Source organism: Clarias gariepinus, chromosome 23 (assembly GCF_024256425.1).
Source record: "Clarias gariepinus isolate MV-2021 ecotype Netherlands chromosome 23, CGAR_prim_01v2, whole genome shotgun sequence".
NCBI classification, from domain to species: Eukaryota; Metazoa; Chordata; class Actinopteri; order Siluriformes; family Clariidae; genus Clarias; species Clarias gariepinus.
This window is the reverse complement of record NC_071122.1, coordinates 11,186,331-11,204,296: the sequence shown is the minus strand read 5'-3', so window position 1 is coordinate 11,204,296 and position 17,966 is coordinate 11,186,331. Positions and strand designations below refer to the sequence as shown.

The following is a 17,966-nucleotide window of genomic DNA, read 5'->3' as shown; positions in this document are numbered from 1 at the left end:
AGTTGCTGACTCCTAAAGCACATTAAGAAGGCAAGTCATGTCACAAATTAACTTCCTGTGAACTAAAACCATTCCGGGTTACTACCTTGTGAATCTGATAAGAGAATGCCATGAGTGTGCAAAGCAGTCACCAAAGCTAATTGTAGCTATTTTAGCTTATAATCTAGAATATAAAACATATTCTGGGTTGTTTAAAACTTTTGTTTACTACATAATTCCATGTGTGTTCTAGTTTGGATGTCTTCAGTAATAATGTAGAAGACTGAAAATAAGAAAAATAAAGAGAGTAGCCATGTTTTGCTTTGCACACACTGAGCATTCAGCCTCATGAAGTAGAAGGTGTAATCAAACTAGTGTTGGTATATATAAGAACTATTTATTGGGTGTGACAAAGAATAAATAGTACATAAAGTTTATTAATCACAATTAAGAGAATGAAGCAATAAAAAACAATATGAGAGGTTTTTATTTTTATCTGCCATCTTCAGAACAATTCAGTGTTTATCAAAACTGAACAATTGATCATGCATTTCAATAACAAGACATTTAATATTATAAAAAATATAAATCATATCACCATCTTGCTATCATTATAATAGTAATCCCTATAATGATATAAAAGAATTTTCAATAAACAGTTTTAGTGTTTCATATTTTATTGCTTTACAGTTTGGGTTTGAGGTATTTTGTTGGCATCAGCAGGAAGAGGCTTGCCATTTTCATACTTCATAAATCATACGTACATCCATGTTGTCAAACTTTAACTGATCAACTGGCTGACACAAGGGGTGATATGATTGGTCACAGGAGACTGTCAGAATACCATAAATACAGATTAAGCAGCACAATATAGAATAATTGATTTGATCTAGGAAAAACAACAGGAAAAACTTAAGTTGTTAAAAGGCTGTTCTAGGAATAACAAATTGTAGGCTGTATTAACACTAGCCGGGGTTGGGTAACCTCTAGTCATAGACCTGTTAACTCTAGTTATAATCCTGTAAAAGCTAGGCACCAACAATTATGCCACACTCAAAGTCACTGAGATCATTTTGATTAATTTATGCTCAGGCATAAGCTGAAGGTCTTGGCAATTACCTCCATGATTTTGCTGCTTCCACCTCATTTCCTGTTCGGATAATAGCATGAATGTGCAACTTCTGAGCTTTTTAAATATGAGACATAGACATTGATTGCTTTGATCGGATTTTGGCAATAGGACACAACCCATGTCTTAATCATGGACATGTATGCAATTTCACACCATTCTAAAAATAGAGGGATGGCAATTAACGCCTCTGCGATGAAGAATAATTGGATGTATAGTAACACTGGCTTCTTAACTGATATTAATGTTGCACTATTAGTCACACATTTAGCCAATCTAGGATTTGTTTTTTACAAATGTAAATGCAATTAAATAAGATTCTACCCATTGTTAAGAATTTAAATCAAAATGTGGTGGTCAGTGTTGATACTGTGCTGGGGGATGAGCGCCACAAATAAATCACTGCAGAGAAACACTGGAATGTGTCGCTATTGCTTAAAATTAATTTTGTGCATAAATGTGCATATGGTTATTATTTATTAATGATTAATCAAATAGCAAATGTTAATGAGTTTGACTATAATTTAAGAAAAATGTGTGAAATTCACAATCCTAATTATTAGTATTAGTATTTGTGGATGGAGGTAAAATGCCTGAAAGATCCTAACATTATGTGTTTAATTGTGTGGAACAACTATAAATCAGGAAAAATAAAAAAAAATCCAACCAAACTCCAATCTTAACCTTATTAACAAATTAAGTTAAAATAATCCTATACAAAAAATTTGTATCTTCATCCTCTTCGACGTGCAGTACAATGTGAAGGGATAAAATGCTGTTTTGCATGGGTGTGCTATTTAGATCTGATGAATTAACTCTATATTCTTCCTTAAATTTTAATCAAAGCCGATACATATATAGCGAGGAGGGCAAATGGATTTTTCCCCCTATATGCATAATTGTATAATTACCATGGACAGGCTGACATTTACATCTTCTACTTGTTAGTGTTTGTGCAAATAACATTCTTTATACTGGGCAACTTTGATGGAATATCATATATCAGTTTCAGAGACCCCAGTCCCACAAAAGGGTTTCAAGTTCAGAAAAAGGGTTTCAAGTTCAGAAAAAGTTCCAATAAGAACCCAGTTTAGTCACAATCCAAAGAACTAATTAGTGTAGCTAAAGAGTGTAGCTTCCATTTAAGAGAACACCTCTTAAATATTTTGTTGAAAGACAACCGCTTTAATCAAACCTATTTAAAGTTACCCAATGACAGAACTCTCTCATCTTAAACGCTGCGGTTGTAATATAATATTCATAGAAAAGCTTGATATTCAGTAGTGATAATAACACTGTGGCCATGTTTGTTATAAATGGAAGCAAAGCTAATAGACATTTGGCTTTCTGCTGTGTTGTGTTGGGCATGAATTAACCAGTTTAGAGAGAATTGCCCTAAGGAAGAAGCTGCCATGCTAAATAACACCGCTCTGAAAATGAGAAGAGCTGAAGAGTTTAGCAGCTTGCGTTCTCTGTATTATCTCAATGCCTCTTCTAAAGGCTTTGATACTTAATGCATCCAACTAAAACTTCCACTACAAACAGCAACTCACTGAGCTGTACGATTTCAGAATTTAGAAAATGAGCTCTCCCATGCTGTTAATATCACTTAAAAAAATGCTAATTTTTTTTGAGTGTCTCTAATTAATATAATCTCCATCCTTATGTTACAATAAACGTTTTTGCCCAAAAGGAAATGATTTGGTTAGACTGCACAAAAGGCACATTAGCTAACTCATTCCTCTTCATGCATTATCTCTGAAATTACACTCATATCCTAAATGTGGAAACAGGATTATGTTTGTAATAGGGTTTCTCTCATTATATTATATATATATTAATTGTAATAAGACTTCAGGTGTGGCAAAATATTATATATATATATATATATATATATATATATATATATATATATATATATATATATATACACACACACACACACACACACATTTATATATTTACATGTTTACATCGCCAAAAACACAGTTCAACAAAATTTACACTGATATAATAAAAACTTTCACATAAAAAAAATTGACATTTCAATTGGTTTCTCAAAAGAAGCAATATTTTGTGTATTTTTTGATTTACCATGCACAATATACTGCTCCTTTTGAAAAACTGCCAAAATGGAAATCTTATTTTGCAGACAAACTGTTCAGGTTTCAATTTAAAAAAAGTTTAAAGTTAATAATTACTTTTCAGAAAAAATATCTTGCTTTGTTCAAGATAGGAAGTAAATGCAGGTGGAAATTCTGTGCCTTGCTAGGTTTTAGATATTATCTGACAACCTTCCATTCTACAGCTCCCATTATACAAAAGACATACACACAGAGTCCAATGTTTCACTGTAGTCTTCTATACTGGATTTTTTAATATGATGACACTGAACTTTACAGGGTAACTCAGAGCGAGACAGTAGATAAACTTTATGATTTTAATACATTTAAAACCACTGTATCGGCATTTGCAATGTTCCCCTCTGACTTTCTGTAAGTTCTCGAAAAAACTTTTCTTCAAGTCCTTAAACGTGTTAAAATGGGTATATGAATGCAAAATTTTTTTTTCTTTGGTGGTATTTTAAATGTTCTTTCTGCTGTTCTGTCCCGAAACAAATTCCAATCATGGATGAACACATCTGTTCCAATTTGCCAGTCTAATTACGAAGCAAGACACTACAGGTAGGAATTTTTAGTTTGGTCACTTAAAAGTCACTACATGGATTTAACTTAACAAATAGTTAAAAGCCTTTCATTGGATAATTACTGCAGTGATTAATATACTGTAGCTCAGCCAGCAACAAGTTATTTATCCCTTACTTACGCAGTGAGTAGCTTCTCATTTCTTAAACAACCATGTCAAAAGACATCCTGTGGTCATGTCAAAGATGTTTTTGGAGCATCAAATTATTGGCTTGCATTAACAAAAGAAAACAACTAAGAAGATCATGAAACTACTGAAACTGATTTAAAAACTGTCAAACTAATTATTAAAACCTGAAAGGATAGTGGTAAACCATCATTGCCGAGGAAAAAATGTGTTCAGGAAAAAATATCCTGAATTAGCATGATGGGAGATCATTTAAACGCTTCTAAAGAAATCATATCATAAAGGAAAGTAAGAGCACCTCCACATGCAAAATGCAAAGACAACTAAATAGCTGTGTAGCCTTAAGCTTTTAACTGCTCAGCAATGAGATATATTTAAAAAAATCTATTTTCTATTGACCTTAAAGAATGCACTGTGGAGCATTGAAAAAGGTCATGTGGTCTGATGAGTACAGATTTACCCTGTTCCAAAATGATGGGCGCATCAGGGTAAGATGAGAAGTGGATCAAGTGGATCTTTGTACCTGCCTGTGGGGGCAGTGATATGATCTGGGGTGGCTTCTGATGGTCAAATCTAGGTTCAGCAATCATATGTGTCCAAAAATAAAAATTTTAATTAAGCTGACTACCTGAATATACGGAATGATCAGGTTTTTCCATCAATAGATTTTTTTTCTTTCTTAAAGACACAAGCATATTTTAAAATGAAAAAAAGTGCTATAAATTAGCACAATATTGCAGATGCAATTTAAAAAAAAAGGATAAACTGGCAATTCAGAATAAGAAAAAGAGATGTAATGTGCAATAGCAGTGAGTCGTTGTACAGTCCAATGGTGAACGGTAGGAAGGATTTCCTGAACTGTTCTTTGTGACAGCAAAGCTGGATCAGTCTGTTATAGAATCATATAGTGAGCGAGATAGATTTTTCATGATTGACAGGAGTTTGGTGATGTGTTGTCCCTCCCTGTCTCCAGTCTGTGTCCAATTATTTGTTTAGTCTTGTGGATAATTTTATCATTTAAATAAAATAAAAAAATATATTTATTTATTTAAATGCAGAGATTTTATTTACCTTGCAAATATTTAAGTGTGAGACTTTTTTTGGGCGGCACAGTGGCTTAGTGGATAGCACTGTTGCCTTGTATCTCCATGGTCCAAATTCGATTCCCTGTGTGCATGGAGTTTGCATGTTCTCTCCATGCTTGATGGGTTTCCTCCGGGTACTTCAGTTTACTTCCACAGTCCAACGACATGCAGATTAGGCTAACTGCCTGTAGTGTGTAAATACTCGTTTGAATGTTGACCGGAGGTAAAATGGGAATAAATACAATGGTTACAATTCCTAGATTAATGGATGGACTTTTTCTAGCTGGAGTTAGTTCCAACCAAGCAATCTGATTGGACAAGAGGGTTTCCATGAGTGGTGATAACAGACTGTAACAGCACTAGTATGTTTAACTATATGAATCACTCAGTATGGGTCAAAGTAGGTTGGTATGGTCCGGGTTATCCTGGGCTTGAAAAATGTACACACTATTTGGGCCTAAACACGTGGAGAGGTTCGAATCTCACTACAGAATCAGCACTGAGAAGAGAACATATTAGCAACCCTGATTTACATTAGTGTTAAAGCTTCACACAATGCACAAACACCTCGAGCGCCGCTGGAGATGACACTGTTACGCACGTGCGCCAACGCCGCAAACGCGCACGGTGAACTGCGCACCGAGATTCCCGCTACGCGAACTAAGCATGCTGCGGTGAAGCGCCACATCCATCGCTTCTTACCTTCTTCGTGCGGTTTCTGCAGGCAAAAAGTCAGATTTCTTTTCCAGCTCGGCATGGCCAGCGGTTTTGGCAGCCCGTGGTACAACGGGAACAGAGGGCGATTAAATGTCGGCAGTCGGTGCAAAGTAGAATCCTGTCCAGGACCAAATCGAACAGAGAGCGGGACAGGTTTCCGCTGGCGGGTGAAAGTGAAGAGAAAGAAGACGCCGCGCGCCGTTACGTTTACTATCCACGCGCGCTCAACACTCAGCTGCACGCGAAGGTGACTCACCCGGTTTAATGTCACCGCGCGCTCGAGGAAAGTGTGCAAACCTTCGCGCGCGCCCTGTAGGTACGAGAAGCCACAGAGTTCGATCTGAATCCCAAATGACTCCCTGTTCGATAAATAGTGCACTACGAAGAGGGCAAAAGCTATTAACTTATGGTGCACTTCATAGGGAGGAGAGAACAATTTCGGATGTATCCCATTATGCATCGCTGGAAGTCGTTTTCCATGATTTGTAACGTGTGACTTCCTGAATTCGTGTTTCAAGTTGTCAACTTTTGAAATTTTGGCACCTTTCATGAAATATTGCATTACACTTGCAATGGTTCTTTCTTAAAAACTAACAATATTTGGGGACATTATGTAGTTGTATTTCAGCTTGAATCAAAAATGTGGAAAAAAAAAATATTTTCAAAAATTGGTTTGTGCATGAGAACGTCTCTCGTCCATTATTACTTAAGTATGGTTTAAATATAAAATAGCAAATGCAATAAAGTTTTTTTGGGGGGGGATGTTTATTTCTGTACTTAGATTTTGAGACAGCTTGATGATGTTATGCATAAACACAAATCTGATTTTGGTTGTCTGATTCTGAACATTTGGGGTCTATAAACAACATCTTAGCCATGATCCCTTTCACACATACCAGTCATTTTTATATGCAAGAACAGAGTTATTATTTCTTTAGGAATTAAATGAAGCCAAACTGTTTAATAACTGTATAAACAAGGATTAAAACATGTATTTGTCTTGACCTATAAGTACATACATTTACTTTCATGACACTCCAAACATTAAAATGAATTAAAGCACAAGTCCAGGTTTGACTAAAATGCCCCTTGTGTGTGCATATGTGTGTCATATATACAGTACACACACACACGTATAATATAAGAGATCGAATTTTTTTTTTAAATGAAAGAATCAGTGATGTATCGCAATACCTTTTTTACATAGATACATTACATAGATTATGTATATATGTATACAGTGAAACCTTGGTTTGCGAGTGTTCTGCAAGATGAGGAAAGATTTTTAATAAATGTTGACTTGAAAAACAAACAAGTCCTGATTTATGAATACCGAGTATCATGTATGCGCTTCTTGTTTTGACGCTGAGCGTCACGTGATCACAACTGAGCCAACGTTTTTTCTCTCTCTTGCGCTGCGGATTTGTGGGCAATCGTCTACCCTGCTGGGTCTTAGTGCGCATCTTTACTGGTATAATTAACATCTGTGCACGCGTGTACTGTTTACTATAGCACTGTGACCCTCTGTGTGTGTAAAACATATTTTATTTTTTGTCTGTATACGTGTGTGTACAGCGCACATGTAAAGCAAAAGTCAAAAAGCAAGTCTCATTAGAGAGGTTAAAAATCCATTTTCAGCCTGCTCTTTGTGTCCGTGTGCGCACGCATCATTGGACACAGTGCCACATATACACACACAAACCCCTCCTACTTTTACCTTTACAGACACACACACACTCTCTTTCTCTCTGCTCTACACAGAAACGCAGCTCTGTCGCAATTCTTTTCAAAGGTAAAGTGCAAGTTATTATTATTTTTTTTACTTTATTGCAGTGATTCCGGTAGTGTGTCTCTTAATCGAGTGTCATTAAAAAGATTTCTCGTTTATTTTTCCGATAAAACAGTGTTTCCATTATGCACAGGTGTGTGTGAAAAGAGTGGAGGAAGGGTAACCGTATAGAACGAGAAAGGGGAGAGGGGAGCTTACCTTAGATTCACACACACACACACATACACAGCGCCTGCACACACAAACGGAAACACTTATCTGTCGGGATTAGGTGCAGGTTAATTTGTTTTATTAGGTGCAGGTGCAGGTGAATTTGTTTTATTTTTACTTTATATTTTGTGTTAATTATTTTTATGTTTATTTTTGAGCCGTGGAATGAATAATTTAAGTTTCCATTATTGATATATTTATTTGTTAATGGGTGTTTTGGAATATGAGGTTCCATTGTGTGTGTGTATATATATATATATATATATGGGTATAGCATCTATATAGTATCTTAAGCATCGATGATGGCATGCAGTCTTTTGTAATAATTGTGCATCAGTTCCTTAATTCTCCCAGGTAGTATAGCTGCTCACTTTTCTTGCCTCTAGTTCCTGTACATTTTTCGGTTGTCCTGCCTGAACTGCACATTTGAGATATTCCCAAAGTGGCTCAATGATATTGAGACCAGGACACTGTGATGGCTACTCCAGAACTTTCACCTTTTTCTGCTATAGCCATTGGAGGTTCAACTTAGCCTTATGCTTTGGATCATCATAAGTGTGCCATGCACAGCTTTTGTGCTTTAGACTGCAAAATGTTTGCCAGTATTTTTCTGATAACGTGATGCCCTCATCTTGCCATAAACTTTGAATAACATCCCTGTGCCACTCGAGCTCACAGCCAAAACACAAGACACATACCACCATGCTTTACAAGGGATGGTGAACTTTTCACATGAAGTTCAATTTTGGTATCATCACTCCTAATGACCCTGCTCCAAATGCTGTCTGCCATACTGCAAGCAGGCCTTTTTGTTGCATAGGCACAGTAACGGTTTTCTCCTGGCAACTCGACCATGCAGTGCATCTTTGATTACCTCCTTATTGTGCTACCTAAAACACCAAGTTTTTTCAGAATACTTCTCTCAAAGTTGTTTGTGGGTTTTTCTTTGCATCCCAAACAATTCTTCTGGCAGTAGTAGGTAAAATCATTCTTCATCTACCTGTCTGCGGTGTAGGTGCAACCTCTTATTTTCTACGTATTTATCATGGTTTGAACAGTACTGACTAGCGTTTTTACTGTAAGTGTTGAGATATCATGAGATAAGAAACTCACTGACTATTTATGCACAGCCACTAATTACAATTACAAATGAGTCACAGTTGTGAAAACGTTCCTTTAATAGCCATTAAAACCTGTGTTTATAATGTGGCCAAATATTTAAAGATATAACAACTTTTGATCAGGGTTGTTTGGGTGATTTCCGTTATCATGTTTAAAAAAAACAAAAAAACAAAGAGTCTAATAATTATGTGATACTTAATGACTTCACAAGATCACTATGCTTGAATGAAGGCATATAACCAATTAAAATTTTCAAAAGTTTAAAAACAGTACAATGACAAGATTAAGCCGCAGTAAAACTTTTTTAAAAGGCTATGCATCTGTAAATGTACATGTAAATTTAAAAATCCAAAGATTTTATCGAGAGATAACGTTGCCAACTTGCAGAAGAGAAGAATCTGTCTGTGGGAACTGTACACACAATCACTCACCAACACCACTTGCACATTACAAGCACTAGTAAAATGCTGGGATAAGTGCATTAGTAGTGTAACAGGGGATTATATAGAGAAATATATGCACAAGTTTCTTAGTCCCACGACATACTGCCCAGAAAAAAAAAGGGAAAACAAACTCAAGGGAAATAGGTTTTAAACTCAAGGCAACTATCTAGTGTCACTGGGGGGACAAAGTGATACACTGCAGGAAAGACAAGCTGTGGTGCTTAATGTGCTGGATTCAGCACATTTCTGTGATTTTCCTATAGCATTACAGGTCATTGCTTGCTCATTGCATGGTGCAGATGGTCTCAAACAGATAGCCTACAAACTTGAACTTTTCAAAAACAGTTTTACAGCTTTGTTGCATAATCTCATCTGGATATACTCAATTTGTCATAGTAATTATAAAGACTGTACTCATCACAAAACTCTTATTCATAATGCCTTAAAAATGCTTTTGAGGTTTCTCTGAGTACATTTCTGTGATTTTGTCGGGTCTAGCCTGCTCATTAGGGATCTAAATACTGTATATAATATACTGTAAGGTTTGCTAAGCAGCTTTGTGACAAAAGATATTATTAAGGGAACTATACAAATTCAATTGTTCTACATTTCTGCTGCAAGTTTGTCTTTGTCTGTAATGACTCTCAGTGATTCGTCCTTAGTCGACCATGATGAAGGAAACCAGCAAGCGTGTTAACACGTGCAATGAACTTCCAGACACTCTGGCTCTGGGGAACGCATCACTCCCCACATAAATACACTATGTGAAAGCATGGTATGCTAGACAGTGGCATTTCAAATGCTCTCACCGGTTGTTCACAACACATGACTGGTACTCAAGGGGGCTTTAGTCTTTAAACTGAAGATAATGCAATCTGTGACTTTCAGACTAACAGCAAATACATTTACAAAATGAAATAGGCTGTTATTAAAGTTAATCACTTTTTTAGATCCTGCAGCTAAAGTGATATAAATTAAGGATGTCACAATGAAAAAAATAAATCACAGAATCATATATAAAAAAAATCTAAACTAAATGAAGAATGACTTATAAAAGTTTATTTATTAAATCAGTGGCACTGTAAGCGAATTTCAAACAATGTCGTTAGCCATTCCACTTACGATATTAAATACAAGATCTGAACTTTGAAGCTTCACATCATCAATCACAATGCTTATTAAATCTTCATTCAAAAGATATATCAGAAAATCCTGCTTTCAAACGACACTGAAAGCGATCAATCAACATATTTCATACTACCTTTGAACAACTTTTGAAAGATGTCAGAAATTAATTGAAATATAGTTCTGATCTTCTGGGTTGACTGTTTTGGGGGGAATAAACAGGTCTAAGGAAGTTTTAAGAAAGTCTCTGATGCTTAATGGGCTTGTCTGTCCACGTGAACCTGTCAGCACTATGTCCTGCATCACTGCTCATTCTGCTGTCCGTCTGGGATGGAGCTCACAGCCCCTTGGCCTTTATTCACGTCCCTAATGCAAGCCCACTGTCCGCCCACAGACTCCCTCCACAGGGTCACCTGGAAACACAAGATGACAAACAACATTGGCTTAAAGGTCACCTTTTATCAGGCAAAAGATTTCAAAGCACTCTTTTACAATAAAAGTGCATGCACAATACTGTGCAAAAGTGTGGATTAAATTAAAGGAACAGAATTTCTTTATAAAGAACAAGTCTTTGACTTCATTTACATTACTTTTCTAACTGTTTTTATATACAAGAAATATATTGAATATAATTTTTTGTGAAACAAATTATTTAAATTGGTAATTTTATTGAGTGTCTAGAAAGGATTACATTTACACCATTTCCTATGGAAAAATGCGTATTACAATACAAGAACTCGCCTACAGAACAGATTAAATTCACGTGCCTACATAAATGCACACACACACACACACACACACACATATATATATATATATTACTCACACTCACCTAAAGGATTATTAGGAACACCCTACTAATACGGTGTCTGACCCCCTATCACCTTCAGAACTGCCTTAATTCTACGATGCCCAATTGGCACTTAGGGCCTAAAGTGTGCCAAGAAAACATTCCCCACACCATTACACCACCACCACCACCACCACCACCACCCGCCTGCACAGTGGTAACAAGGCATGATGGATCCATGTTCTCATTCTGTTTACGCCAAATTCTGACTCTACTATTGAATGTCTCAACAGAAATCGAGACTCATCGGACCAGGCAACATTTTTCCAGTCTTCAACTGTCTAATTTTAGTGACCTCGTGCAAATTGTAGCCTAGTTTTTCTAATTGTAGTGGAGATGAGTGGTACCCGGTGGGGTCTTCTGCTGTTGTAGCCCATCCGCCTCAAGGTTGTGCGTGTTGTGGCTTCACAAATGCTTTGCTGCATACCTCGGTTGTAACGAGTGGTTATTTCAGTCATAGTTGCTCTTCAATCAGCCTGAATCAGTCGGCCCATTCTCCTGTGACCTATAGCATCAACAAGGCATTTTTGCCCACAGGTCCGCCGCATACTGGATGTTTTTCCTTTTTCACACCATTCTTTGTAAACCCTAGAAATGGTTGTGCGTGAAAATCCCAGTAACTGAGCAGATTGTGAAATTTTCAGACTGGCCCGTCTGGCACCAACAACCATGTCACGCTCACAATTGCTTAAATCACCTTTTCTTTCCCATTCTGACATTTAGTTTGGAGTTCAGGAGATCGTCTTGACCAGGACCACACCCCTAAATGCATTGAAGCAACTGCCATGTGATTGGTTGATTAGATAATTGCATTAACGAGAAATTGAACAGGTGTTGAACAGGTGTTTCTAATAATTCTTTAGGTGAGTTTATATATATATATATATATATATATATATATATATAAACACATAAAACTGTCTCTGGCTTCCTGACCTTTTTTTTTTTATCAAAAAAATACTTTTGTGATCTTTAGTTAATATCTTAATAGTTTGTTTTAGCAAAGGCCTCTCATTAAAAGAGAAGATAAAGAGTTGTTCATGAGCATTCATCTAAATAAAATCTGCCTGAGGTGATCTGGCAGCTTCCTCAGGTGAAATAAATGTAGTCGTTAACCCCCGAACCTTAAAGTATCAGAGGGTTGGGGGATGTTATGAATGACATAATGAACCTTATCACACTTAATGTTTTTAAACACTTCTCAACTTTTTAGTTATGTTTAACACCTTTTATTCCTGTGAAGATAACACACCAAAATAAAATAAATTAATGTTCAATAAATCTAGTACAAAATTAGGTTGATGTATGAGAATGCATCAGAATTTACTGATACTGATTATTTCTAATATAGGCAGGAATTATTGTGGTGGAAATCACTATTCATATATTTTTGATCTTGACATTCTTAGTGACTAAAGAAAATCAAAGAAGAAACTTTATATACTGTTAACATCTACATACTGTCTCCTTCATTAACATGAGAAGAACGTTTGCAGAATGGTTTAATTTACGCACATATTTCCAATACAAATTAATAATTTAATCACAAAATTAGTGGTTTCAGACGCTTCTTTATTCGAGCATGTACACCCAGAGACACATACCTTGTTGTCTCCCCCAGACACGGCCAGGATGTTGCCTGTGATGGACCAGCTGACGTGCCAAACTACATCATTGAATTTGTGCAGGAGTTTAGCAGTCCAGGTGTTTCCAGAAGGATCATCACATGCCCAGATGAATACACGGCCATCCTACAGAGGATGAGAGTTCAGTTAACATAATGAACCTTAACACACTTTTTTGTACCATGACTTTACATTTAATATAAAGCCTAAAATGCAGTCACTCTTCGGACAGTTAGCATGGGAATCTCGATTTGTAGTAGAATGGATAAGGACCGGCAATAGGCATGATTAGCCAAGGATCGGACTTTTCTTTTTCAATCAAATCCCAAGAATATACACACACATATATACACATATACACACACATATATATATATATATATATATATATATATATATATATATATATATATATAGCATCTTAAATCTCCAAACAAGTTAACCAATACTTTCATTAAACCAGCCTCAAATTACTGAACTGATAAATCTCATGATTTAATGCTTTGCAGTAATTTCTTCAGTCAGTGTTAGTGCTTACGGTCCTCTCACTATCTTTAACTGGGGGCAATTTAATCACTCCGTGTTTTGTTTTAAGGTAAAAGGAGAAGAGAGTGAGTTGAGTTAATCTGAAATATTTTTTTTGTGTTTCAAAATAACTGACATGACAAATCAAATTGAGTAAATGTATGCAACAAACAGAGCAAAGCCTGGACGGGTTTATAATATTGAATTTTTAAATGACTGTTAGAAAGTCATTTGTGTGTCGTTGCACCTGCTGATTTTAAATTCACTGTTTAACGAAAAAGACTGGATGGTGTCACTGGGATCTTACTGCATTGTTGTTATGTCAATCTAGTTCTCACAAAGACCTCTTCAGGCTTGTTTTATGACCGAGGTAGGTCCAGCCATGCTCTAGAATATTGTGTTAAGTTCTCATTACTTTCTTCCAGTGCTTATCAGGTTTAGGTTGCGCATGCAGCAGGTTATCAGCGCGTTGTCACATTAAGAGAATTTAGTATAAATACTGGTTCCGGTTCCTTACACGCTCTGTTTGTGATGAAAAGCACCAAGCCTGCCATAGTATTTATTCCAACCAGCCAGACACAATGACAAAGTAGTAGGCAATAAGTAAGTAATAAGTAATAACACGGTTCAATCTCGTTGGACACAGTGAGCATGTCATCATCTGATTGGAAATTTGTGACATGATGGATGCATTGAGAACCTGACATGGACGTGGCCAAGAAATAGCACAAACCTGATAAACGCACATTTTTACATTTACATTACATTTAGGCATTTGGCAGACGCTCTTATCCAGAGCAACTTACATTTTTATCTCATTACACATCTAAGCAGTTGAGGGTTAAGGGCCTTGCTCAAGGTTGTGGGGTTTGAACCGTAGTCCAATGCCTTGACCACTGAGCTACCCCTGCCCCCATTTTGACCCTGCTGTGCTCTTTGATATTTCTAGAATGCTGTTGGAACTCCATGGTCTTTATAAGAATGTGGTTAACAATAATTTATATTATAAGGCTGTAATACAGGTTCATTTGGAATTAAGAATCTTAATAATAAGGCTTGCCTGTACTTACATATATAAAGAAAATAAAAAAAATAATAATTCTAAATAAATAAATAAAAGGAAGTACCTGAGAGCAGCTGGCAATTGTGCTGGTAGGTAAACCAATAGATGGAGCCCAGCTTACATCCCTCACCCAATCACTGTGGGCCTCCAGCTTCTGGTCCTCCTTCCACTGACCATCTTCCTCTCTGTAAGGGGAAAAAACAAGACAGTGCCAATAACTAGTTACTGACAGAAAAAAAAGAAAGAAAAAAAAAAAGAAGTACAAAAAAAAAGGTTTCAAAGCTTAACTAAACAGGTACTGCTGCTTAAAATATCCACAGCTTCAAATCTGCTCAGCTCAGTTTAAACAAGGACACTGAAGCCCATGACGTACTTCCAAATCTTGACCAAGTTGTCACAACCTCCAGAGACAAATCTCTTCACATAGTTAGGTTTCTGTCCTGTAGGCTGGTCTATGAGGCTGCCTGGGACAACGGCTGGTGCCCAGCTCACTGCATTGCAGCCAATCTACAGGGGAAAGATACAAAGAAATGTTGGCATCCCCTTCTTTTGACTTAAAAAAAAATAATACCAAATGTATCACTTGTACCTGACTTCTGTATCTAGTGTTAAAAATTCTTAACTATTACTATAAATTAAGTCAGAATGCTGATATGCATTTATGTAAAACCTGCTGAAGGAACAAATCTAAACTGCATTTACAGTGTGAGTGTTGTTGATCTTCTTGATGTCCCACTGCCCATCACCGGTATAGGTGAGAATTGAGATGGCACCGTCAGAGCTTCCACACGCCAGGATTAAACCAAAGTCGTAGGGTCCCCAGCAAATAGAGTTCACTATAAGAGAGGAAAATTCATTTCAATATAATTCATTGAACCATTAACCTAATAGCTTATCAGAAAAGACAGAATTAATTAAATCTAATTTTAAACCAGTGTAATCAGTAGACAATACCTGAAGAGTTGTGGCCTGTGTACTTGTACATCTTATCCCATGTACCGTTTTCTTCTTTCCAGATGATCACTTTTCTGTCGTAGGAACATGAGGCCAGGATGTTACCGTAGGCTGGATGTGCCCAGGCCACTTGCCACACCGGGCCTTCATGCCTTTACGTAAGCATAAAAAAAAAAAGATTTTTAATAAACCATGCTTTCGATCCAATTATAGATTAGTGTAGGCTCATGTATGTATTTACAAGAAATTTAAGCACATGCCGGTTTGACTTGAACACCCCTCATATACTACATGTATGCATGCGCATACATATACTACAATTACCACAGTGGTACAGTGAATACATCATGTGCATAAAAAAAGAGCATACTGTTAGATCAGTCACAGGTAAATTTAACAAGTAAGACTTGGCCTACCCCCTCAGGTCTGCCACAAGAATCTGGCCGCCGTTCTTAACATCGAAGATCTTCACCGATCTATCGGATGAGCAGGTCGCCAGTCTTGTGGCATAGTAGTCCATTTGAGCATCATGCTTTTATAAAAAAAATAATAATAAAAAGATCAAGATCTGAACAGGTTAAGCACTAAATTATAAAATAAAATATATTAGAATCAGTTAGCAAATGTACATACGATCATATCCTCATGCGAGGTATCCACAGTGTTAATAACAGACACCTGAAATACAAACACGGAGCTCAAATGAGGGAGGAAGATAGAACTGATAAGGTTGCACAACTTAATAGAAAAGAACAGAAAAAGTTCAACCAAAAACACACTCATCGTCTATACAGATTTATCCTGTACTGTAGGGGGGCCTGGAGTCTATCCCAGGAGGCTTAGGGCACGAGACGAAATACACCCTAGACAGGGTGCCAATCACTCTCACACACACACGCTATGGGCAATTAGAGAACGCCAAATACCTGGAAGAAACCCACCAAGCGCAGGGAGAACATGCAAACTCTGTGCACACAGACCCCAGGCCGGAATCGAACTCGGACTCTGGAGGTGCAAGGCGTCAGTGCTAACCACTAAGACACTGTGCCAAAACGAGGCTTAAAAGACCATAGAGTATGCATTATTTTAATTTAGAATATGAATTATTGTGCAAAAGCAGCACATCGCCGAGGTTTTTATTTCTTTTATACCACAAACATTAGCAAAAAATACACGAAACACTGTCATATCATACATTTCATTTGCTTAATATTGTGCATATCACAAGTTATGCGCTTATTTTAAGAAAAAGAAATGCCTACAGTTGAGTTTTTAATATAGACTTAGTTTTAATTCGATTTAAACTAACACAGAAATAGCTAGTTAATATAAACAGGAAGCCGGCCACTATGAGCTAACTAGCTAGCTGGCAGGAAATATTAAAAATGTCTACATTAGGACTATTTTAATGAAATACCAAACACAGAGCAGGCAGTAAAACTGCACTTACCATGTCTAAGTATTAAAATTCTCTAGCTAGTCTGGAAACACAGCGACTGGCGACCAGGCGAAATGCATCCAATAAAACGCTGATTGTGTTCTCGACGTGGCAACAAAACCAACGAGTGACGGGGATATTTCCGCTAAGAAAAGGCACCGGGTCGGACAAGTAGAAAGCAAAATAGTTCCGCATATTGGTTCCGCTTTGCTTCAGTTTGATAACTTGCCACAAGATGGAGGAAAACACTCTTCAAACTCTCAACATTAATTAAAGTGTAACAATTTTGTAACAATCAGATTAGATTCAGCTTTATTATCCATTGTGGAAAGTACATATAAAAAGCAATTAAAATGTAGTTAGCATCTAGTCAGAATTTAATAAATTGCTTATATAAATAACAAATGTAGTAAATAAGGGTATTTATATAAATTAAAGAAAGGTTTTGTTTGTACCTTGGTTAGAACTCGCTCTTTCAGTAATATCTTTACATTTTATACATTGGAGGACCAGAAAAAATTCTGTCTGTTTGGTTAGCACTGTCGCCTTGCACCTTCAGGGTCAGGGTTCGATTCCCATCTCTGTGTGCATGGAGTTTGCATGTTCTCCCCATGCTTAATAATAAAAATAATAATTAGAACTTTATAATCCCAGAGGGAAATTGCTTCTTCGCATATCCCAGCATAACTGGGGTCAGAGCGCAGGGTCAGCCATGATACGGCACCCCTGGAGCAGTTAGGGTTAAGGACCTTGTTCAAGGGCCCAACAGTGGCAACCTGGTGGAGCTGGGGATTGAACCGCCGATCTTCTGATCAGTAACTCCGTCCTTTAACCCTTTGAGCTACCACTGCCCTTGGTGGGTTACCTCCGGGTACTTCAGTTTCCTCTCACAGTCCAAAGACTGTAGTGTGCCCGTAGTGTATGAATGAGGGTTTGTGTTTTCTAATTAGTTAATATTTTTTACATTTGAAATAACTTATAAGTGGTATGAGTGAATTTTAAATGAGTAATATAAATCTTGATCTTTATCTGATCTACTTTTCCAGATTCTCATTTCTGATTAATTCTCTGATTACCAGA

General features: G+C 36.8%; 1 protein-coding gene across 1 annotated transcript; it reads right to left on the bottom strand.

Annotated features, from left to right (window-relative positions):
• Window positions 1-10,343: 10,343 nt before the first annotated feature.
• On the bottom strand, window positions 10,344-17,030 carry sec13 (SEC13 homolog, nuclear pore and COPII coat complex component). The gene is made up of 9 exons (XM_053483556.1): window positions 16,899-17,030; window positions 16,082-16,126; window positions 15,865-15,980; window positions 15,449-15,600; window positions 15,197-15,330; window positions 14,868-15,001; window positions 14,559-14,679; window positions 12,886-13,032; window positions 10,344-10,844 (listed from the first exon to the last, which is right to left on the bottom strand). The coding sequence occupies exons 1-9, from the start codon at window positions 16,899-16,901 to the stop codon at window positions 10,734-10,736; spliced, it is 963 nt and encodes a 320-aa protein (XP_053339531.1). The 5' UTR covers window positions 16,902-17,030; the 3' UTR covers window positions 10,344-10,733.
• Between the last annotated feature and the right edge of the window lie 936 nt (window positions 17,031-17,966).